This window comes from Zophobas morio, unplaced genomic scaffold (genome assembly GCF_036711695.1).
Source record: "Zophobas morio isolate AGI-343-1 ecotype UQ-CSIRO unplaced genomic scaffold, CSIRO_AGI_Zmor_V1 ptg000017l, whole genome shotgun sequence".
Taxonomy (NCBI): domain Eukaryota; kingdom Metazoa; phylum Arthropoda; class Insecta; order Coleoptera; family Tenebrionidae; genus Zophobas; species Zophobas morio.
Window position 1 is genome coordinate 13,017,852 of NW_026972122.1, and position 26,317 is coordinate 13,044,168.

The 26,317-nt window shown below is 35.1% G+C and overlaps 2 protein-coding genes and 1 long non-coding RNA gene across 4 annotated transcripts in view; 2 read left to right on the forward strand and 1 right to left on the reverse strand.

Moving 5' to 3' along the window:
- The window catches only part of LOC135130348 (uncharacterized), a 55,336-nt gene extending 55,079 nt beyond the window's left edge, over positions 1–257 (forward strand). Inside the window, exon 6 of the mRNA XM_064057712.1 lies at positions 127–257. The gene's annotated coding sequence lies outside the window, so the exon portion shown is untranslated. The remainder of the gene's footprint in view (positions 1–126) is intronic.
- Positions 258–5,148: 4,891 nt separating this feature from the next.
- The window catches only part of LOC135130502 (uncharacterized), a 275,273-nt gene continuing 254,104 nt past the window's right edge, over positions 5,149–26,317 (forward strand). Inside the window, exon 1 of the long non-coding RNA XR_010280798.1 lies at positions 5,149–5,163. This is a non-coding gene — a long non-coding RNA (uncharacterized LOC135130502). The remainder of the gene's footprint in view (positions 5,164–26,317) is intronic.
- Positions 14,035–20,238, reverse strand: LOC135130356 (phenoloxidase-activating factor 2-like). Of its 2 annotated transcripts, none has more exons than XM_064057717.1 (6): positions 20,171–20,238; positions 15,466–15,781; positions 14,679–15,371; positions 14,435–14,510; positions 14,222–14,372; positions 14,035–14,147 (listed from the first exon to the last, which is right to left on the reverse strand). In XM_064057717.1, exons 1-3 carry the CDS (start codon positions 20,182–20,184, stop codon positions 14,835–14,837), a joined length of 867 nt encoding a protein of 288 aa, XP_063913787.1. In that variant the 5' UTR covers positions 20,185–20,238; the 3' UTR covers positions 14,035–14,147; positions 14,222–14,372; positions 14,435–14,510; positions 14,679–14,834. The 2 variants fall into 2 exon arrangements, with proteins under 2 accessions (XP_063913787.1, XP_063913788.1); XM_064057718.1 differs by having other exon boundaries at positions 14,209–14,372.

Genomic DNA, 26,317 nt, shown 5'->3' on the forward strand with positions numbered 1-26,317 from the left:
TCTACGCCAATGTAAATAATTATGGTCTGGAAAAATTTTGAAGTTTGTCGTGATTTATTCTCAGTTATATACCTTAATTGATTACTTAATCAATTTGCGAACTGATTATTTTTCTGTTTGTTTCAGAGGCGTCCCGGCCATCGACCTCCTCGGGTGACGGGCAGCAAAAGAAACAAAATAAACCATAAACGTTAGCTTTACTTAGTTGTGTGTTTTTTTTTTTTTTTTTCTTGGAGAATAAACTTTTTTTTTGAGTATTTGCCTGTGTTTGTTTTTTTTTTTTTTGGTAACGTGCAATTTTTATGCAAAAGGGAAAAGGTATGGTGCTTACAAAATCTTTTGTTGGGTACGACCGTGAGGGATCGCAATGCAAATGTGCACGTGTCGTACTGAAGTGAGATTTCTAGGTGTTAACAGCTGTTATGATGAAACTTATTGTGATAATTATGTTACGAATCTTTTGTGCATATGACGACACGTTGTTTCCTGCTGGTAATCAAAACAATTTCTACATACTCAAGGTTTCTATTTTAAGAATAATTTGGATTTATACGCGTATTGAAAAGTTTTTTACAAAAAAATTAAACTATAAGTGGGGTGTCTGGTATTTCTTGAGCCAATAGGGTGTAGCGTCGTTTAACCTTTCTGCCAATTAGGAGTTTATTGAAGCGAGAGAATACTTTCGGTGATGATGAGAATTTTGGATATTTCGTAAAGACGTTAGTATTTGTTGTCATTTGCTAGAGTGAACGCGGCCCGTATTTTCAGAAAGATTTATCGTATGTAATGATTAATGTAATTCTACAACGATCTGCACGTCAGTGATCTAATATTATATATCATGTGATGGGCTCATACACCTCTCGTTGCAGCTAGATGAAATCACCAAGGTAGAACATGACTTCATCATAGTACCAGATGAAATTGCGTACAGAGCGTACCCCAGCAAAGCGCGTATAAATGGAGAAGAATTAATGACTATGAAAGACTACAAATAATGAGGGAATTAAGAGGAGATTTAAAGTTAAAGATAGAAGATACCGTAATGGCAACCCTATACGAAGATGACGCTACATTAGTATTAAGAGATACCGCCATGGCAACCCCATACACAAATGTGAATCCGTTAGATTTAGGAGAGTTCAATTGGGAAGGTTCATTCAAATTAAGCAATATCAGCGTGGCAACCCCATACGAAGCTGGAATCATATTCGATATAAGCAATACCGTCATGGCAACCCCATACGAAGCTGGAATCATATTCGATATAAGCAATACCATCATGGTAACCCCATACGAAGCTGAAATCGCTTCCGATTTAAAAAATATCGTTACGGCAACCCCGTACGAAGATACTAACACATTCGATTTAAGTAATATCGGCATGGCAACCCCATACGAAGCTGGAATCGCATTCGATTTAAAAGATATCGTCACGGCAACCCCATACGAAAATGTGGTTTTATTAGGATTAGAGGAAGGATTCGAGCTGAAGAATCATATTCGTTCCACCGATTTCCAGAAGACCATACAAACTCCCATACCATCGAAAGGAGATACTTAACAATAGAATACAAACCCTCATTGACAACGAATCATACAAGAAAGTCAGTCTCCATGGTCAGCACCAGCTATATTGATCGAAAAGAAGAGACATCCAGGAGAAGATCCAGAATTTCGATTATGTACTGACTATCGGGAACTGAATAAGATCACGAAACCAGATTTCTTTCCACTACCAATACTACAAGACACACTAGATCAATTACAAGGAGTAAGTCTATTTTCCATTGAAATATAACCAGAAGATAGAGAGATAACCGGTTTTAGCACTCCATATGGTCATTACGAATTTAATGGGTTTAAGAAATGCACTTCGTACCTGGCAAAGATTGAAGTACAACGTATTCAACGGCCTAGTAGGAACTGAATGCCTAGTATATCTCGATGACGCCATAATCTTCAGCAGCAACAACATTCAAGAACATTTAGAACGATTGAGAAACGTCTTCATCAGAATAAGAGAGTCTAATCTGAAATTTAAGTCAACTAAATGTAATTTTCTACTGAAAGAAGCCAAATACCTAGGCACATCATTTCAGCAGAAGGATGCAGAACAGATCCAGCAAAAATAAAAGCTGTAGAACATTATCCCAGACCTAAATCAGCTAAAGATATCAAAGCATTCCTACGGATTCTACAGAAAATTCGTACCAAAATTTGCAGCTCTAGCAAAACCTCTGACACACTAACAAAGAAGGATGCCAAGTTCCAATGGAAAGAGGAACAAGAACTTGCATTCGATCAACTTAGAACAGCATTAATGAATACACCAATTCTGAAATATCCAGACTTCACAAGACTACAAGATATTGGTAACAGACGCATCAGGAATCGCAGTTAGCGCTATACTAGCTCAGAAATACACCATCGAACATCCCATCAGGTATGCTAGCAGGATACTTAGATATGCTGGAACACGCTACAGCACGATCGAAAGAGAACTCTTAGCGATAATTTGGGCGGTAAAACACTTCAAAGCGTATCTATTAGGGAAACCATTCACCATCTATACAGATCACAGACCTTTAAAATATTTATTCTCAGTCGAAGACCCGAATTCACGACTAGCCAAATGTGCAGTGTGCATGGAATTTGACTTTGAAATTGAATATATCAACGGGGAAAGCGAAACCATGTGGATTCTTTCACGAACTAGATTTTTCAGGTGTACTCAGGGAAGGAGCAACAGAAGTGAAAACAATTACAACCAAGTTACCTTACTGCGAACCTGTCATCAACAACATGGATGAAATAAAGAACTATCAGAAGAACGACCACGATGTGCAAAGAGGACTTAAAACCGGAAAATACTACCTCGATTAAGATGGAGTATGCCATAGACCTAGAGAAGAACTGCAAAGACAAGATCCCATAGTGATCCCAAGACCATTGAGATACAGAATGATCCATTTACACACGATACTCCATGGACAGCTCATGGGGTAGCCAAAAAGACGACTCAACTCATCCAGCAAAACTTCTGGAAAGGAATGACTACCGATGTAAAGAAATAGTGTCAACGATGTCACTCCTGTAATTTGTGAAACACCAACCAAAATCATCAGCAGACATGCAGAAAATGCCAGTACCATGTGGAATTTGGGGCTTAGTATCCCTAGTTATAGACGGACCACTCCACCTAAGGAGCACAGGAAACCGATATATCTTAACATGCATGGATTATCTTACCAGATATCCCGAGTGCATTCCATTACCCGATATGCATGCCAAAACTATTGCCAAAGCTTTTGTAACTAACATAGTCTTACGACATGGAACACCACGAATGTTACCTACAGACTGTGGAACCCAGTTCTTATCGGAACTCTTTCAAGAAATGTGTCGAATTTTAGGAATCGAGAAAATCTAAGCAAGTCCATATAGACCTTCAACGAATGGAGTCATCGAGCGCATGCACCATAGAATGAGACGAAATGATTCCCTTCGTCGTAATGGCTTATCGGAACAGAGTTCATGAAAGTACAAAAGAAACACCATTTTTCCTAATGCATGGACGAGATATGGAACTCTCGGTCCACATCTTACTCAACCCAACCAGAGTCAGATACAATTTCGATAAACATTACTAATGGCAAGGATGCAACATGCCTTACAAACAGCCGGATGCAACCTGGAGAGAAACAATCAATTGAGGTGTGACAAACGCAACAAGAAAACCAAATACCAACATTACCAACAAGGAGACAAGGTGTATCTTTTCACACCAGCAGTAAAAGGGAAGACATTAGCATCAAAATTATATCCGAAATGGAGCGGTCCGTACCGCGACATTGCGCAAACAGTACCAGTTAATTACTTAAGGGGATACTTTCCGGTAGAAATTTGGTACAATTTCAGCTGTTTTCGAACACATTTTGCGCCAAAACTAAGCAACCAGTTCTGTGTAAAAAAATCCTAAATCCCTAACAAAATCATAGCTTTGTACTATTTTTTTGTGGCGACTGTGTGAGTTTTTTCATAAATGATCCAGCGGGCTCTATCATTCCTATATGAACCATTCTAGATAAGTACTGAAAGTTGTTTTTAATAGTTGTGCCCAAAATTCCAGCTAGAAAATACCCTTACATTACACCATAAATCAACTCTCGAATGTTTTGTTTCAACTGTTCTTGTCTTTGCCACACGCTGCGCTGCACCAAATCGTAAATCACGATAAGTCAAATACTTACTAGGTTTCTTGTGGAAATGGGATATGGTGTGAATCGCTGGGTCGTAAAAAAAAACCGAACCCATTTCTATAAAGTTGTTATTGATCATTACATGGTGATGCATGACGAGTCTAAGATTCGTGAGAAATTTTGGGTGCCCGAATATGAGAAATTTAAAAACAGATGCGTGAAAACAGTCTTTTCCTGGAAATTCTCTCGCAGGTGGATATATTGATGCCGATTGGATTTGAAGGCTACGTGACAACAGAATGCTAATTTTTGATAGGCAAATTAGAAAGTGGTTGGGGATGAATCTTGGTGGAGGAAAAACAAACTCGTATAAATTTGGGACTAAGTAATTTTTTTGTTATTTATCTTAGGGATCGTTTCACAAGATAAAATATTATAACACAAGTGTTTATTTTCTAAATCAAAAAACTTGCGAACAGTGGTAGTAAATCGTGATGTATAGTAGTTTTTTTATTTATCACGTTCATCCCGTTTATCTCTACCTCAACAAAATGGAAGGATGTAAGAATAAACAATTGAGACTTACCCGTCTTCGAAAAAATAAAAGACTGTTGGCAAAGCGAAGGTAAGAGAAGTTTTTTATTCGTACTTTAAGTGCATACAAGTTAGGTGAAATAAAAGTATTGAGTCAAAAAACAATTACTTGTGTCACATTGTTATCCACTGAACTGTACGGTTAAAAGTATAACTCTACAATATTAATATTGGTTTATTTTCAGAATAGCAATGCGTACGTTATGGTCCACAAATCCCGACACACTAACAAATGGTGAACAAAATGCTGCTTCAAATAGTAGCCTAATAATTGAAGAACACACAGCCGCATCTTTTAGTACAACTGATCAACCCAGCACTTCTGCAAGCATTATAGAACAAGAAGATTGGAAATATTCAAACAATAGTCAGCACTCTTTATACTGCTCTAAGAAAGTACGCCTTGCGAAAAGGAAAAGGTAATCAGCGATTCGATGGGCGGGCGAAGAATCGTTAAAGTACAAACATTTATCGAGCAGATTTTGTCATTTCCTCACCATGGATTATTTTCTTGTTCTTCGGGCTCTTCTGGAAACACTGTTCGCATTTTAAAGGAAGTAAGAAGAGGGTTTATTTCTGAATTTGTATTGATATGCGACTTATGTAAAGTTGAGGATAAAGTTTATTCAGATAAAACTGATGGAAAATTAAATACAAATGGAGCTGCGGTATTGGGTGCAAAAAGCATCGGTTACGGATTTTCACAATTAAATGAATTTGTCAGTGCCATGAACATCCCAAAAATATCTTATAAAAGATATAAAGATGTAGAAGATAATTTGCAAGAAATTATTGAAGAAGAGTTTTGGAAATTCATGATTGAAGCTGGGAAAAAAGAAGCAGAGATGGCCAAAGAAAAAGGAATGGAGCATGTATGTATGTTTTAAAAACTGGGACGGAACATCTACTGGGATGGAAAGCGACATTATTTTAGAGGAATTTAAGCAAAGCATATCTATTCACGGACTAAAATATGCGTATTTTGTTGGTGATGGCGACAGTAGTGTTCTGAAGAGACTTCAAGCAGAGAGTCCGTATGTGGTGGAATCACTTGTTAAGCAACTATTGCACTAACTTAAAAAATCTAGTAATAAAAAAATTTAGTTCCAAAGGACTTCCCATCGCACCTTTTCTTCGACAATTTCTGAAAAAGTCCATACAACGACTTAGAACAGCAGTGAATTGCGCGGTCAAATATAGAAGATCTCAAGATGTTTCATTTCAAGACCAAGTGAATAATTTGAAAACAGACATAGAAAACAGTGTTTCTCATGTTTTTGGTGAACATAAGAAATGTGATAATTACTTTTGCAAAGGTGATAAACCAAATGAATTTAATCAAGTTCCGACTTTAAAACAACGTGGGTTGTACAATGATATCATGTCTTTTGCTAACAGACTTATATACAGTAGTAAAAGTTTGCGTCGTTGCTAAGTTTATTAGAGGAAAGAGAGTAGATTTTTCAAAGAGAGGAGGGTATAAAATGAGGTGTCAAGCGGCTAGTATTTGCTACAATACAGGGGTTGCATTTCAATCGGTTTTGCACAAAGCAATCACTGAAAAGTTTATTGAAAGAAAAAAGAAATTAAACTGCAAGAGACAGCTATTTGAAAAAACAAAGAAATCCAATAAGAAGCAAGTTGTTGCTGAGGCAGACGAAGACTATGGGGACGTGGAAGAAATTTTAGATGCTGAAGAACTGACAAGAAGAACAAACGTGTTTCTTAGATCATTGAAGAAAACTAAGGAAAAAATATTAGAAATTGCAGAAAATACAAAAAAACAAAGACAATCCGCATTATGATTTAGAGAAAGACGAAAAAGGATTACCGCTTCTATGTTCGGCAAAATTTGTAAACTGAAGCCTACAACAAATCCACATAAAACAATAAAAAACTTCCTTCAAAGTTTTTCCTCAGAAAGCACTTCTTACGGAATTGAACACGAACCCATAGCATTCACAGAGTTTTCTGAGTACTTGAAGCAATCTGTAAAACCGTCTGGATTTTATATCGATGAACAAGCAAATTACCTTGGAGCGAGTCCAGACGGTCTTATTGGTTCTAACGGCCTTGTTGAAATTAAATGCCCTTACAGCTGTAGAACACTAACGCCTCAGGAAGCTATTTTAACAAAAAAAAAAATACATACGCTATTTTCCAAAATGAAAATATGCACTTAAAACAAAACCATAATTATTTTTATCAGGTACAGGGACAGCTACACATAACTAAGCGCGATTTTTGCTAGTTTGTTGTATGGACGCCGAAAGGATTTCTTTTCGAAAAGATTCAACGAGACGACGAATTCTTTGAAAGTAATATGAGCTCTAAACTTAACAATTTTTATTTTCAACATTTTTTGCCCTATAGGTATTACTAAATTACCTCAATAGTTGGCACTAAGTAGTGCAAAAATATGTACATATTTATAGAATAATTAAATATGTCTTATGTTTCATATATACAATACATATATATTTCTATAAAATTATGCAGTTATGTACGACTGCCTTATGGTGTTGTTTGTTGTTGTATTATGTTATTTATATTATAGTTATTTTAAAGAAGCTGTTGTATTATAATTGTTAAAACGCAGTTGAGCATAAAATATTGTGTTATTAATGTAACTTTATTGACTCTTTCTATTTTAAATAAATATGTAAAACCTAAGAATACATTATTTATATTAAGCAATTCCAAAATCCTAAAATTATTTTTCATCAATGAAAATAATAATAATCCTCTAAAAGAAAGGATATCATATCCATGCGACACAAAAATACAAAAATACTCGAAAATTACAGTAATGTCACAATCCAAATCGAATTCTTTCGAAGTATAAACACAATACTCGAAGTTAACCATGTAATTAATAAGAGTTAATTTTCTAGTTAAATATATTTTCTATCGTTCGCACTTTTCAAATTTTACACTTGTTCAAAGAACTGGGATTTGTTTCAGCGAAGGAAGTTCTGCCGAAATAAATTAGGTACGACCAATTTTTAGGAGCTGTGCTGCATATTTACTTACTACAAACGACTACAAAACCACCAGTCCGATACAATAGAAATAGACCAAGTATTTGACTATTTTATGCGACTCTAGCTTGAGTATTTTGTTGGTTCCCTATTCAGCTCTACTTCGTATAAAACATCCCTAACGCAAGGCGTGTAGACAAATGAATATGCAATACGGAGATTTTACAATGAGAAGAATTTGGGAAGTATCCCCTTAATCAAAGAAATCGGAAAAACAAAGGAATTATTAGTGCATGAAAGTTGAATGAAACCGTCGAGAACCATTGAAATCAGAAGAAGAACTCGTATTCCCAACGAGAAAACCAACGAGAGAGAGCGAAATAAGCAGTGACGAAGATGAAGGAGAGCGAAAGATAGCGAAGAGAATTCTAGAAGATATAGACGGATTACAACAATTATTTACTTTCGAAGAAGAAACTAGCAGCGAAGAAGAAGAAGAAGAAGAAGAAGCAGATCAAGCAGAGGAAGAAGCCGAAATAGAAGAACCATCAGACGACGAAACGACGATGAAGAAGAAGGAAACGGACAACCGCACCCTTACCATACAAGAAGCAAGCCCCAGAGCACCCTTGGGTACTACGTAAACGAATATAACCGGAATACACTTATTATACATATACCGTTTAAGATAGATAAACACATAGAAAATGTGAACCGTTATTTATTATATGTAGATAAAGTTAGTAAAGTGGCCGTCACAATAAGCTGAGCGCCTCAAGCGCTCAATAAACCCCTAACCACAGCTTATAGATGCCATAAATTTGGTCTGAATGCCGCGTACCATTCAGTTACTACTCAAATAAGAATTATGCTGTACCCAAACAGTGGAGAGTGATAAAAATTACAACCATCCTAATCACTTCAATAAGTGGCAACACGACCGCGCCCCAGGCAGCATTCGGTAAAATTTGACGGCCACTATAACATAGCATAGATGAACCAGGAGTCAAGTACTAAGACCACATATTGATTACAGATGAGTATATCACCATCTTAACATGGATTGGCCTAATCAGACAAGCCGCATCCCTAACCGCTTACAATTGTCAGAACCCGTCAACAAACATCACGAATATCGCTAAATGACGTAGCCGAATGCCCAGACCCAGAATATAGATATGTTACATTACCCAGACAATTTTAAATCATTACATGTGCATACATGTCTCGTCACGTTTCATAACATACTGTGGCATGCATAATCTCAGCAGTATAATAAGCCGAGGCCTTTAAACCTATGTCCACACCGCGAGTAGAGACGGTTGCAAATTGATTCACCAGTATCAGGAATATAGAGGATTCTACGGACAAATCATTTCACGTATCCGACCAAACAGCACTATCAGCATCTACGTAACACTAGCGGGAGGAATATCAACTGACGGAACTTGCCGAGGAACAACCTATTCGGAAAACGGAATCTCATGGGACAACGTAGTAGTCGTAGCCACCATAAAGATAACAGTGCAAGATTGCAAGATTATCTAGCCACGTTAAAACTAGAACAGAATGAAATCACACTCAGAGGAGGAATAACCGGGATCGACACAATTTATCGGAGAGTCAGTATAGAATCCTATAGAACCAACAAAGTGCAGCACCGTAGCCATACTATTCAATGGAGAAGTCCACCTTGTCTATCAAAGAAACTCATCAGCACCAACCAAATACATAGTCATGGAACAAGGGGACAAAGTATTTGCCTTATCCTTGGAGAAACAGGACGCCGCTTGCGGAGCGACCGTGTGGGTAACAGAACATCCGAGATTATTTGTAGCTGAATGAATTATAATATCACCAATGAAAGACATAGGACGAAACATCAGATCAGAAAATGTCGAACTAACCATGTACGTCAATTCCAAGTTTCTGTATTTTCAAGGCGATTCTCTTAGCCCATTATGGTTCTGCTTAGCAATAAATCCCCTCTCCGATATCCTGAACAGCTGCAATTATGGGTTTAATATAAGAATTAACAAACAAAGAGAAAACAGAATAAGTCACTTGCTGTATATGGATGACATAAAAATATATGCAAGTACTCAAAGTCAGTTAACAAACCTATTAAATCTGACTGAACAATTTTCCGGTGATATTGGTATGTCTTTTGGTATTGAGAAATGTAAGACCCAAGCAATCAGAAAAGGCGTCCAACACCAAGTACCACATATAACCCAGAATAAGGAAATCATCGAAGCCCAAGAAAGAAACGATACATGCAAATATCTGGGTTTCTATCAATCCTCCCACATCAATCATACCAAAACGAAAACACAGTTGAAAGATCAATACCTAGCGAGGTTAAAATTAATATTGAAGACACAGTTAAATGGAAAAAATTTAATGAAAGCAGTAAATACATTCTGCGTTCCACTGCTAACATATTCTTTTGGAGTCATTAAATGGTCAAAAACTGATCTTGAAAATTTAAACATCGCAACAAGGAAAATCTTCACACAGTATAGAAGGCATCATCCAAAATCGTCGATTGAAAGATTCTCATTACCAAGACAGAATGGAGAAAGGGGTTTCCAGAACTTAGAAAACTTATATCAGAGACAAATATCAGATTTGAAGAAGTATTTCTTGAAACGAGCGGAAAGAAATGAAATGTTTCGCACCATCACAAGAGCAGATTTAAACCACACACCCTTAAGTCTGTCGAACACCGAAGAAATCCCCACCCCCCACACAATAGACAAAATAATAAGTGGGCTAAAACAAAAACACTACATGGAAAATTCTACAAAGACTTAGAAGAAACTCATGTCAATAAGAAGATGTCATTGATTTGGTTAAAAAAATCAAGTTTGTATGCCGAAACAGAAGGATTTGTGTTTGCTATTCAAGACCAAGTAATCAATACCAAAAATTACAGAAAATACATCATCAAAGATACGAATATAAGAAACGACTGCTGTCGCCTCTGCAAAGTAAAACCTGAAACGATCCAGCACATAATCTCTTCCTGCAGTATCCTAGCACAAACTGACTACAAAGCTAGACACGACAACGCCGCTAAAATCATCCACAAAGAATTAGCAACACTTATGAACTTAATCGAAGATACGACACCCTATTACACTTACATTCCATCTCCGTTCCTTGAAAATAACAAATACAAATTAAGTATACTGGGATCGCACAATACTTACAGACTTAAACATTACAGCTAACAGACCAGACATCATACTTATCAAAAAACACACAAACGAAGCCATTCTCATTGACATTGCTATTCCTAACACAAACAACATTATTCAAACATACCACACCAAGATTTCAAAATATCTACAATTATCGATAGAAATGAAATCCATGTTAAATCTTAAAAAAATTTCAATTCTGCCCCTAGTTATCTCTAATGTAGGTATAGTTCCAAATAGCTTTGTTGAGAATTTAAAGTCTTTGCATTTGAATGATTCAATAATTGTCAAAACTCAAAAAGCTGTTTTGTTAGGAACATGTCATATTGTTCGTAAGTTTCTTGAACAGTCTGATCATGTCAGTCAGATTAGATTAGCACCACTAGCTCAGAGTAGTGTAGGTCACTTTCCAAGTGATGCACGGATAAATGGTCGGTAGTTACGCTAGACTTTTGGGGATAGGGTGAGATTAGAGAATAATAGCAGACTAATTTGTATGCTGTAATTCTAGAATCTCGAAAGTTGTTCTGTTAATCTAATCAATGCATATCATTACTTGGTCTTAGTACCCGTAATGATAGAAGTCTTGCCTGAATGCCGGTCATTTCTTGGTTAGTGGTGGGTCTTAATAAATAATGCATGCCCAGTACTAAGAAAATAATCTCATACATACACTCCATTTAAATAACTTTAGATTGTAAGAGAGCAAGATAAAGAGTTTGACCGTAGGTAGTTCGACACAAGAAGGAGATTCAGCATAAATCTCTAGAAATTCGACAACACGATGTCTACTGTAAATCAGCAATGGGTCCCCATGATTTGGCCAGTTAAAGACAATTCCAAGCTATATAACTTAACATGGCAACAACCAAGGAACAATTCTAACCCAATAGACATATGGTGGGTTAGTCACGACACAAACACCGTAAACAATATCTCGACGACGATGACATCTGTTCTCCTCCCTATGAACTGCGGAGAACGTCAAATGATAAGTCTAAAGCAACATGACCCTATGCGAGCGTATGTTGAACAGTCGCAAACGCTCGTATATCAACCAAGGTACTCATGAGCACAAATTCTCAATGAGCTAGAGTAATACAATGATATTCTAATCATTGTATTCGGCCTGATTATCATTAATTTACTTTTTTTGTGTTGCATGATTCAACCTGTACACGCCATCCACACCCACAACATCAACTTACTTCTCTGGAAGTACCCTCAACTTCTCCAAAAGGCTTCACCTTGTTGGCACGAACTCCCTTCAACATAACGTGGCGATCCAACTGCAAGGAGAACCTCGTCTATATGGCGAACAAGGAAACATCAGCCGGTTATGACTAGAGAGCGGATTTCTGTCGGGCTAGGCAAGGCCAAACTCGGTACGGCTCATACGGGATGCGAATTCATTGCGGTTACGGACTGCACTTCGTTTATTTAAGATTAGAATAACGCTGTTTCGTTGCACTCTGCTGTTAATTCCCGTTCTCATTTACTTAGCCGTTTGATTAATAAATCGTTAATTATATTTATGGAATTAGTACCGATTAAATTCAGTGATTATCTATCACCCGCTACTGAGTCCTGGCGATCCAGCGCGTCCCCACCTATAATCGTGACGTAGCCCGACAGAAATCCGCTGTCTATTTATGACACTGCGAGACCATCCACGAAATTTCGAGGAGAGGCTATCAACAACGAATACCAGACAGATATAGAGCAGATCATTTTCATTTTCTGATTATTATACTATAGTTTTGGGAAACCTCGCATTTCATTTTAATTTAATAATCTCACTGTATTTTAACGCATTTATGGTACTAATTTCTCAACGTTTAACTGTACGCAAAGACTGTGTCATTTTTGCGTTTATTTGACTGTCCTGTAACCGCTGATTTTCTCGTGAACAAGTGTTCGCGCTCGGCGTATTTAGCTAATTAAATAAAGTAAAATTTGCTTGTCTCTCTTTGCATGTTTAATTTCACAAGTTAGCATAGATTTTTTAGTTGTTTTCTTTATTCTCAGTGGAAAATTTCTTTGAATTCCACTGAATTATTTTAATTGTTCTTAGCTGTTTTAAAAGTACTTAATTAGCGGGTCGCAGTTTATTAAATACTTAAGTGCATTACTCGAATTCGTATTTAGCAGTTTTCGAAGTTTATTTATCACGCACTTATTATTATTATGGTTTAGAAGGTATCGCAGTTAATTAGGGATTCACTAGGTTAGTTTCAAGTTTTAATTGCATGATGATATTAGAGAATTTTTAGGATTAATTTTAATTAGTTTCATGGGTTATGTTCATAGATTTTAAGGTTTTAATAACGGAATACAATTGCGTGGCGCTTTTATTATAGTTTTTCATGTTTTTAGGTATCTAAGTTTAATCTCATGTTTTTATTTTGCCATTCTCCATTTACATATTTACTTATTTATCATTTTACTACGCTTGTAGTTTTATTTTTCAATATATGTATTAAAATGTTAAAAACGTGTAATTATTACCTCTTCTTCCACATGCAATTTAGCTCTTCCATTTCCAAAGAAATGGGTCTACACCCAAATCATTGTTTAAGTATATTATAGTTGGACAATCTATGCCGTGAATCACTTTCTCGTGTAGAAAAGAATGAACATTATATTTAACATCTCACACCTTACGAAAGGGGGTAAAAATTGTGTATAAATACGCAATATCGATAAGGTAGTAAACTGACGTATTAGTCAGTACGTTGTACGGAGAGCAGTCACAAAATAAGCGTACGTACGTGTTGTAGGTGTATGCATATATGTATATGTTTATATGTAGTGTCTGTGCGAAGGTGGTTTTGTTTACATATAACATACATATATCATTTCAACGAACATCTGGAAGGGTTAACCGAATTTATGCCTTATTAGTGAGAAGATAAAAATGTCCCACACGTAGTATTTGTTTTTTTATTTGAACAAATGATAATTGAAATAATCGTAAATTGTTACAAAAGTTTGTCATCGTGGCTGTCAAAGAGAAATAAAAGTGTAATACAAATTGTAGTAACTATTTATTTAAGAAACAAAACAAAATCTCTTTTCAATTTTTTTTAGACTGGAGCCGACCACCTTACCGAACGACGGTGAAGCAGAACCGGAAATTACTGGAGAAGAGGCCGGGGGTGCATCTGAATTAAATACAAAAATAAAATAACTTCTAAACTCGATTATTTGACAAATCATGCTTACTCATAGTACTTACGAGTGGACGCTTGATCTAACAATCTATTTCGTCAATTCGATCTGGGGAAAACGTCGCATTCGTCGGAGAACGGGACCCCGAAGAAAAAAAACGATCTCAACTTCATCGAATTCTGGTATTTGGTAGGTACAATTGTACATTTGTTCAACCACTAAAGACATTAAACAAACGAATAAAGCCATATAGAACAAAAAAAAAACACTAAAAACGTACCGTCCTCACGGAGAGCCTTCAGTGGCTCCTCCTCCTCCTCGTAGCCCGCAGAGAAGTTAAAGTTTCTTTTTAAAAGCTGAAACAAAAATGGCTTGCTTTTCTTAGGGACGTAACGTGACCACCTAACTACTATACTAATCTAAATTTGGTTAAATTGTTGTTGAGTAAATCAGAAAACAAATACATTAACGACTAAACTAGAAAGTTCAAAAACTGTTTGACAAAATATACTACGCGTACTTACATGTAAGACTCAGATCTAGCGCCTGAAATACGGACGCCTGGTTCTCCAATCTAATTCTCGAATTCGCTCACGGAAAAACGTCTCTTGAGTCTCTTCTCTCCTGCGTACCACCATTATTACTACATAATTAATAGCTGGTTCACTCATATGTAACTATCATTTTCTGTCATACTTGTAGACACTGTTATTGAAGCCATTCAATACCATTTGCCTGTCAATCCAGTTCACAAATTTGGCTACACTAACATACACTCCCGGAGCATCCGTCGTTCCGCATATCAACCCCCAAGAGACAATGCCAAATTGTTCATATACATTTTTAGTGTCTGCTATCCCACACATTAGGGGACTTCCTCCATCTCCCTTGCATGAGTCCTTCTTCTCACCACCCGCACATATGAAAGTTGAGTCCAGTTTAAACCATGGCCCTAATGATGCCATTTGCAGTGCCATCTCGCAAAAACTATGAGACACCATTGGAAACGTCGCCTTATTTAGAATATTCGAATACCGACTCTGGTGGGAAGTTTTACCCCATCCTGTTACTAAACATTCTTTTGGAATAGGGTTCGAATTTTCAGGGGGCAAGCAAACTACTCCAATATTTTCTTGGAGGGGAAAAGGCTTGTCGACGATGATCAGAGCGATGTCGTTTTTTAGCGAATGAGCGTCGTACGCGCCATGGATGATTATCTGCCAAAGAGACGATTCTTTAGTTTTAATAAACAAGTATTTAGCATGTACCACATGTTAATTAGACAATGTAAATGTAAATATAGGTAGATACCTTTGCCGCTGCACGATCTTCGTGTTCCAGGGGCTCATTTCGGGAGTAACGGTCCCAATCTCCGGCTCGTACCTTGTATGGGCCCAGTTTATCGACACAATGGGCAGCAGTCAAAGCCACTTGAGGATGGATTAAAGAACCTCCACAACGGTAGCCATTTCGGTAAAAAATTGCCAACATCCAAGGAAACTCGGCGAAATTTGCCTTGGTGTGTGAGTTGAAAATCCGATAGCTCGTATTGTCGTTAAACGGTTGAGTATCGAGACGTCGTTCCCCACATCTGACGTCGCAGCATACGTCTGCGTCGCTTTCGCACCTACGGCAAACTATGATAAAAACTGTGAACTACAGCATGATCTATTTAGAAATAATGCTTAAGTTGGCAATTGAAAATCAGTTCTGAGAAGAGATTCTTGCTACACTATTGCCTGACCTGATTCAAATACTCAAGAAAGTGAGGTTATGACACTAACAAATTTTAAAAATAATAATTAATAATAAATTTTGATGTAAGTTAAATATCACCACGTGACGTAAATTTTTTAGACCATTTTCTATTCTTTGCTCAAAGCTAATAATAGCGGTGGATCAGTACGAACAAGTTTTAAATTAAATTTACTTGACAAAATTTTGGAAAGAGCACTTGCTTATGAAGTTTATAATAACATATATTGTAAAATTTGGAATTATTTTTCTGTATTGTAACTGACAATGCTGATATCAGTAAAATGGTTGAATGGAAATCAGTACCCTCTGGTGGAAAATTGTTACACCGCGTAATCAACCTTCGCTCCCCGATATTGACCGAAATCTATTTTTGGCAATCACAGTGCAGCTTCTAAAATAGCCGTTTTGTGGTTTCGTTTTAAAATATGGTTTCTGGCGTTCGAATAAAATCAATACTTTGGGATTATTATTCCTTAATGTAATTATTATTAAACGTATTTTATAATTATATTCCGCTTGTGTAAGAAGAAAATTGGAATTTTGGTCAGGTTTGTGCAGCTCTTGGTATCATAGTAACCGTAATTAATTAGTTGAATGAATTCAAAACATTTTTTACGTAAGTGGGATCTTTGTTTGGCCAAACATGGAAAGTTACCTCCAAACAAAAATTCTTCACTTTTATTATACATCGAGTTTAATATATGACCACTGGCTGTAGGGAGGAAATTAGCTTTTTTTTTATTATATGTTTTTTTTATGAAATTATAAAATTAATAATAAAAGAACAATAAAATAAAAACAACTACACTTCTATCTGCCAACATTTTGTATGAAGAAAAATTTCTTTCAACATCAACAGATGTGACCGCTCTTTAGTTTCACGCACTAGTAATCTCAGGACCTAATTCTACATTAATATCTAAAATCGATATTTTCTTATAAAAATTTTCCATTTTAAACATGCAAAATCTAAGCCCGCCCACCCGCCCTGTCTCAATTGTGATGATTTTTTTTTATTCGTCGTGAACCAAGGGGGTGGAGCTTAACTGCAACTTATTTCTTTACACGAAATTAAAAACATGTTTTTGACTATCGTGTTGTTCAAAGAAAAGAAAAAAGGCGAAATATAAACTCCGCCCACCTACCCCATCTTAATTGTGATGCTATTTAGATCAAGGCAGGTATGGGTGGGACTTAATCTTTGGCTTTCATTTTTTATTAATATACACAGTATTCTTTGCATAACATAATACTCAAAAAAATGTCTTACATAGTAATTCCTTGTAGAGAAATAATAAGAATTTTGCATTAAAATTCCACTGCTTTGGCTCTCGACGATTAAAAAAAAATCATCACAATTGAGATAGGGTGGGTGGGCGGGGCTTCTTATATTTTGCCTTTTTCCTTAAAATACGTAGTCCTCTTTTCAGAACAAGAAACTTAAAATATGTTTATAATGGTAAATTCTTGTAGACGAATATGGATCTTGCAATAAAGCTCCACCCTTCGATCTGACAACGAATGAAAAATTCATCACAATTGAGAATTGAGATCGGGGCGGGTATGAGTGGGGCCTAACCTTTGGCTTTATTTCTTTCTTAATTAATATACATAGTATTCTTTGAGCAACACAATACTCAAATACATGTTTTTAATTTCTCGTATAGAAATAAGGATTTTGCAGCTAAGCTCCGCGTTCTTGGCTCACGACGAATAAAAAAAAATTGAGATAGGGCGGGTGGGCGGGGCTACATTTTGCCGTTCTTTTTATTAGTATGTTCAGACTTATTTTAACAAGAAACTTAAAATACATCTAAAATGGTTAATTTTTGTAGTAGTCAACTTAAATCTTTTGCCCCCAAGCATCGTAAGTTTTGTCCACTATAGAATATATAAATTGGTATTTTTTTATAATTTCTTTATCGTCAGTTGAAATAAGTTTAGGACAATTTGAGTATTTTTTACAAAATTTACTACAACTGGCCTTCTTCAGACGCAACAATTAGATATTTTTCCAAATTTTTGCACTGTAAAATTCTTTTATTTGTCAACATTTTGTATCAAGAAAAACTTATTTCTACATCAACAGATGTAACCGGTGTTTAGTTATACGCACTAGTTATCTCAGGACCTAATTCTACATTAATATCTAGTGATAATCTGATTAAAGTGGTCTAAAATTGGTCAGGTTTATAATTTTCTTCATTAAGAACTGCAGACTAGATAGACATGAATATAAATGTGGAGGTTTCCTGCTGAATCCAAATTTTTTAAATTCAAAATATAGTTTTTAAAGCGTTATCTCATATTTTTAAAATTCAACTCCTGAAATCGTGATGTATTTAAGATAGGACGAAACCCGTCCAGTCGCAAGCCTCAATTAATTTGTGCATTATGTACATACAGGGTCGCTAGTATGTATGGAAACGGTTAAATATCTTGAAAACCAATTGTACAAATCAACTGAAATAAGGTATAGGAGTACAAGAAGTTGTGCTCTAATTATTCGCCAATAATTTTTTTTTTTCACTAGCAGCCATGACGCATGCAAATGTCGACTCATTTAGTGGTAGCAAATTCAACTTTTGCGACCACCGGTTCAAAAAGAAAAATTGAGGTTATGTACGCAATGTTTGATGTGATTATTTCTTAAAAAATGAACAAATGTGTGCTACAAACATTACTTGAGTATACGCATGGTAGTTGGTAGACGGTAGAAGATAAAATGATTAACTCAGCGACAAGTATAAACGGTTTTCTTTGTGTTGAAGATTTAGATTAAGTTTGATTAGAAATCAAAACAAAATCATGTTGCGTCAAAAAATTGAACGTTTATTTTTTCAGTTTATTGTCTTATGGTTTCTACTAGTGAAAAAAATAGTATATTAACCACGGTTGCAAAGCCACTTCTAGACCTCGCGCTTCAGAGCCCTCGACGCTGCGCGTCTCGGGTTCTAATTTGCGCTCGGTCTAGAATACTTGGCTCTGCAACCTTGGCTAATAATATACTATTTTTACATACAGCGTCCGGAAAAACTGAATGTTTGGTGCAGTATTATTGGTTACCATGTAATTGGTCCTTTTTTTATTAATGGGAATTTAGATTCTGAGGAATACTTAATAATACTGTTGCAGGAACGTATGTATAGTGCCTAGACGTAGAGAATTTTTTCGGAATTACCAAATTCCGGAGTTATAGCTGCTTTCAAAATAAGAGAGTAAAACTACCTGGAAAACTGATTTCACTTTTAGGGTTTTCCAACCCTAAGCGGAATGATTGACAGCTTGTACCAGGTATAATGGACTAAGCTTATGGCACTATTATGATAGCCTAAAAGTCAAGTCAGTTTTCCAGGTAGTTTTACTCTCTTATTTTGAAAGCAGCTATACCAGCAGAAACTATTTGGTTTCAACAAGACGGTACTCCAGTCCATTTTGGACGTCAGGTGCAACGGTACTTTAATAAAACTTTTCCTGGTAAATGGATACGCCGAAGGGTACTATTGAGTGGCCTTCCAGATCACCGGATTTGACACCCTTGACTTTTTTTCTTGTGGGGTTATTTGAAAAATCGCGTTTATATCATAGATCGATTCCCATTGAAGGCTTACATGAATGCATACGTAACGAAATTGCTAGCATTCGTCAAGAAATTTCCATTAACTCACTACAAAATTTGATTCAGCGTCTTTTTTACTGCCAGGAAGTAAATGGAGAGCAGTTTGAGCATCTTTTGTAGAAAACAGAAGTTTAATTTTGGTTTCAGTTGTTGTTGGTTAATTTATTTATTGTTTAATATTAATTAAAATTAATCATTATTAATTTATTTCGCGACATCAATGAATTCGAAAAAAAAAAGCTCTATTCAAAAATGCATTAATTAATAATATGGTAGTGTTATTAAAAAAAATCAAGTTGGCCTTGCAGCTCGAAAACAAATTTGTTTTCGCGAGTAATTAGAGCACAACTTCTTGTACCCCTATATCTAATTTCACTTGATTTGTACAATTGGTTCTCAAGATATTTAACCGTTTCCATACATTCTAGCGACCCTGTCTGTACTGTAATTCGTACTCGGTGCCTACATAAAAATTATATTTAATAATCCCTTCAATAATACAGTAAACGCCTTTTTTGACATAATTAAAACCCAGCCTTCTCTCTGCTTCCCAAAAGTTGTGATTTTTTGATAAAAATTGCGACGTTTTTCGATTTTTGAAAAAAAAAACAGCTGTATCAATATTTAAAAACAACTTACGGAAATCCCCACATATTTAGCTTAAGGGAATTAAATTCTTCAGTGTCAGAAATATCCTTCAAACTGCAGACACTGAAAGGTACACAGAAGCACTGTTCACTGTATGCGATACATACAACAAATAACAAAAAATTGATGCACAACATGTTATGACGTCGGTTAGAAAACTAATAACGGGCACAGAAGAACAGAACATACAACATAAACTTTTGTGTTAATAGTTGTTGGGTTAGAAGTGCTACTGCCAATGGTTCTCAGCTTAGACTCTTTCCTTATCTAAGGTTCTCAGGTAGAAAGCAGTGTTGCCAACCTTAAATTTTAAATTCCTCTAAACTGATTTTCCGAAAAATCCAGAAATACCCTAAACCTCATTGTTTTACAAAATGAAAAATCGATTTGTTTATAATAACTATAACATCTGTTATTAGAATATATACATATATCATTCAACTTAAATAACCCATTTGTTCCTTTTTAATCGTTTTTAATAGACATTCCAACGTATAGCTGAACCAAATTTTTGACGGAGTCTGCCTCAGGCGTCTATTGACTTCCACTAATTTTTGTGAGGGCTTAACTAAAGACCCTTGTAAACTTGCCGCAGTCCAGATGGCCGGTTTGTCGAGACGGTCTGTATTGAAAATTTTAGTGCCCGATAAGATTGGTTTCATTAGTTTTCGGAAGGGCTCTTGATTAGAAACTCAAGGCGTTTCTAATTTGCAGACCACAGTTTATCTTGCAGACTGAGGGTTAAAAATGTTCCAATCAAGTCAAAACTCGATATTTCTTAATTTGTCAATACGAAGATTATTGACACAAAATTTCAACCCGATCGGAGAAATCGTTAAAAACTACCCCCAAAACAACCTTGCAGACTGGCACTTAAAAATACCCTAATCAAGTTAAATTTTGACATTCGCTAGTTTTTCAATACGAGGATTATTGATGCAAAATTTCAGCCCATTCGGAGAAACCCTCAAAAATCACCCCCAAAACAACCTTGCAGACTGGGGGTTAAAAATGCTCCAATCAAGTTAAAACTCGATATTTGCTTATTTCTCAATACGAAGATTGTTAATACAACATTTCAACCCGTTCGGAGAAACCCTTAACAACCACCCCTAAAACAGATTTGCAGACTGGGGGTTAAAAATGCTCCAATCAAGTTAAAACTCGATATTTGCTTATTTCTCAATACGAAGATTGTTAATACAAAATTTCAACCCGTTCGGAGAAACCGTTAAAAACTACCCCTAAAACAACCTTGCAGACTAGGGCTTAAAAATACTCTAATCAATTCAAAATTTGACATTCGCTAGTTTTTCAATACGGGGATTATTGATGCAAAATTTCAGCCCATTCGGAGAAACCCTCAAAAATCACCCCTAAAACAACCTTGCAGACTGGGCGTTAAAAATGCTCCAATCTAGTTAAAACTCGATATTTGCTTATTTCTCAATACGAAGATTGTTAATACAAAATTTCAACCTGTTCGGAGAAACCGTTAAAAACTACCCTTAAAACAACCTTGCAGACTAGGGGTTAAAAATACTCTAATCAAGTCAAAATTTGACATTAATTTATTTTTTTATTATTTTATTGTTAATTATTAATTAATTTATTAATATTTAAATTTAAAAAATATATAAATTACGAATATAGGAATATTTGTTACAGATACGTGAATTGTGATAATTTGAGTTCATGTTTATCGCTGTTAGATAATTGTTGCTACTATGTAAGAATGCATAAGTTCGGCATTTTTTCGTCCAATCTCTCATTTTTTGTGCGTTTTTACATGTCATTTTTGTTGTTAACTTGGTTCATCAAGTACATACTGGTTTTGAGTTCTTTGAGATATAATTAAACTTTCATCATCAGTCAAAAAATACAAAGTTAGTGGTGTCCAGAAGAGACAATTTAAAATTCAGAGGAAACAAAATCTTAAAGATATTTTAAAGAAAATTAGAGACATTTTTAATTTCCGAGAAACCTAACGTAAACAAAAAAAAGTTTTGAGAGAAAGTTTAAATTAATAATAGGAAGCTCAAACTTAATTTTATTTGAATTTCAAGAAGAACCCAGAGATGTGCTAATTTCTTAATTAATTATTATTAATGGGAAAACAGATAAAGATTCGTTATATTCAATACGACGCAAAATTGTCTTCATATGTAGGTCTTACAGCGTTTGGATGGTGTCCACGTCCATTTCTCTAACTGTCTGGTAAATTGTTCTTCTAAATTAGCTTCCCAGCCGTTGTTGTAAACCTTTCTACTTAGTATTCCCCAAATTTTGTTTTCGATTGTTCGCACTGGGGGACTATGAGGGGATTACCTTTTCTTAGGTACAAAACTTATATTATTGCTTTCTAACCAATCCCTGGACATTCTAGTGTAATGGCAACTTGCTAAATTTGGCCAAAATATTACATCGTCGTTATTATGGTGTTCCCATATATTGTTATGTATTGACCGCGTCACCTTTAGTACGACCAATGAATTGTGCTGAAACGTCGGCCGGAGATATAGCCCATCAAACCAAAATTTTATCTTCAAACTTTGCCTTCGATTTAAATTTTACTTGTAATTTCTTCTATATTGTTTGTATAAAATCCATCGTTACCTTCCATCTCGGAATGGGCAAACGTAAAATATTTTTCATCACCCAGCACAACCACACGACTGTCCAGAAAATGATGAATTCTCAATAGCCGGCAACATCTACGAATTCTCTCTAGCTGCGATGCTGTATGTTTTGAACATTTAGCTCTTTTGCTGTATTTTAAGTTGTTTTTGCGTATTTCTCTAGAAACTGTTATATAAGAACTCTAAACAATCGAGCCAATCTTCTTGTTGATGTTCCAGGCTCTTGTCTTTCTTCTTAATCTTTCTAAACTTATTGTGGTATTGCTACCTCGCAATCTTTAATTGTTCTGTATATAGTTGCGCGTGTAATATATTTGGTCCAAAATATATTCACAATTTCACTTTTAGATACTTGGGTAACTAACTGGTATATGGCTCTTTGCAACTCTATTTTGTATGACATTGTTTAAGCGTTAATTGACATAAATCTATGACATAAATTGTATAAAATGGGAAATAAGAAAGGTTGTTTGGTTACGCTGTTGCAAATGTAACTTGATTCGATTGCACTTTAAGTTAAAAAAAAGATAGGAGTATTTTTCTCAAAACTCTTTTACGTACTAGCGGTGAAAGTGACATAGAATTGGAAAATCTTAGTAAAAGTAAAGACGACTACAGTTAAGACTAATCTAGTTGAGTGCATGTATTTATGGAAATTTTAGTTGTATTGATAAATTAAATTCTTAGATGGAAATAACGATATAGATCTGAAAATTCAAGAAAAAAAAATTGGTCTAAAGAGTTTAGACAGTACTTCCCTCGCTGTCGGAAACTTGACGACTGCATGCCTATTGTGTTTTTTTTTTCTCATTACATTTTTGTAGTGGGAATTTAAAAAAAAATTGCGATGACGTCATCAACATTTTTGCAAGGACACGTATATCAGTTGGGATAGATGTAGTGTAATACTAAGAATAAAATTATTATATTCTCAAATTTTCGGGAAAATGAATTGGGTCGTTTGAATATTGATTTGTAATAATCAATAAAATAACGAAACAATTTACTCACGTATACCTACGTATCAGAGGCAACTGAAAATCGTGTATGTATAAACATTGTTAATTTAAGATGACAGGCGTAACAGCATACGTGAGAGCCAAACACAGAAACTGTAAACAAAACGACCGTCGGTTTTATTGCTTCGACTTCCGCTTATTATATAAAACATTGGGTTTTATTTTAATTCTTGACGGTGAAATTCACAATTGGTTGATTATAAACATGTCTATTTCACATTCGCGGAATCAAGTGAACGCATAAAACAAATGCAGGTCTGTAATGTTAAAGTCGATGTAAATAAGCGTGCTACCCTTATGTTTCAACCGAGTTTTTCCTTTAACAAATTTTGTGTCTACCAAATTGGGTTGGTTGGGGTGTAATACTAATAATAAGTGTTGCCTTTAATTTAATCAATAAAATAAATTGACTTCATTAATTTTTTTGAACCACCTCTTAAGAAAATCTAAAAAATATGAATGGAATGATAAATCACAAGTACAAACTCATCATATTTTTTGCATTTTAGATAGGATTTATTCAGCAAAATTTAAGAGTGACGTCATCAATTTTTTTAGGAGGGATGAACAAATACATTTTGAACAAAAGTTTACCATGCTTATAATAACTTTAAAATATTCCCAAGATTTCAAAGCATTCGGTTTTGTAATTCCTGATTAAATCGATAAAATAAATTCACGCCTTCATTAATTTTTTTCAGTCACCCTGCATATGCAAATCCAAAAATATGAATGGAATGATAAATCACAAGTACAGACTCATCATATTTTGTACATTTTAGATACGATTTATTCGGAAAACTTTTGAGCTGACGTCATCAATTTTTTGTAGAAGATAACCAAATATATTTTGACTAAAAATTTATTATGCTCTTTATAACCTTAAAACATCTGCAAGATTTCAAAGCATTCGGTTTTGTAGTTCCTGATTAAATCAATAAAATAAATTTACGCATTCATTAATTTTTTTGAGTCACTCTGTATATGCAAATCCAAAAAATATGAATGGAGTGATAAATGACAAGTACAGGCTCATCATATTTTGTACATTTTAGATATGATTTATTCGGCAAACTTTCGAGCTGACGTCATCAAGTTTTTGGAGGGGATAAGCAAATATATTTTGACTAAACATTTATTATGCTCTTTATGACCTTAAAACATCTGCAAGATTTCAGAGCATTCGGTTTTGTAGTTCCTGATTAAATCAATAAAACATATTTACGCATTCATTAATTTTTTTGAGTCACCCTGTATATGCAAATCCAAAAAATATTAATGGAGTAATAGTTCACAAGTACAGACTCATCATATTTTGTACATTTTAGATATGATTTATTCCACAAACTTTTGAGCTGACGTCATCAAGTTTTTGGAGGGGATAAGCAAATATTTTTTGACTAAAGATTTATGATGCTCTTTATAGCCTTAAAACATCTGCAACATTTCAAAGCATTCTGGTTAGCAGATTAAAAATTAAATTTCAAAATGTTGTTTTATAATTTTGATTTTTTTTCCAAAAATCTGGACGTTTCGGGTGAAAAGTCGATTCAGAGTTGTAAACTACATGTGTAGGACTATGTTATTTTATACAATTGAAAACCCATTTACTATGTACAATTTTGAAGTGACGTCATCGCTTTAGTGGTGGGGATGATTCGACAAATTTTGGTTAGCGTTTTACCATCTACATGATATTCTTAATATAAGTACAAAATTTCACAACAATCGGTCGAGTACTTTCGGAGATTATCTGTCTAATAAAAATCCGTGACAACAGACGGACAGACGGACAGACGGACAGACGGACAGACGGACAGACAGACGGAAATGGGAGACCTATTTCTTCGTCTTCTAGGGGTCATGAAAGATCGAGAAAACGTAAAAGTAGAGAGTCGGCCGACGGACTCGATTACAATACTTCCTTTGCTTACGCTCGGGAAGTAAAAATAGAATTTGAAAATATACATGATTTTAATCTTTCCAATGGCACTACATACCTTATTTATAAACTGTTGACACATGATGTACAAATTAACAAAAAAAAGAAGACAAATAAACGCAAAATTTAATTTAATTTAACAAAATAACAGAAACAGACCAATTAGGATATTTTCTTAATTAAAATAATAAAGGAGGCTGTTGTTGTAAACAGTGTTTTTCATCATTTTATTATAAGTTTGGCAGTTAATAAACGTTTTCACGCGAAAATAATGCCGTTAACTCTTACAGACATCTCCCAAATTGTCGCTTTGTCTGTTATTTTGTTAAATTAAATTTAATTCTGCGTTTATTTGTCTTCTTTTTTGTTGCTAATTTATACATCATGTGTCAACAGTGAATGATTCTTTAATAAAATAACGATCACTAGTTAAATTAATAATTTCTAAAGTTTGGTTTTGCGACATTTTACAGCGTGGTAGGTTTTTCGCCGGTCAGTGTATATGCATTAAAATACAGTTATAAAAGGTAACAAAACA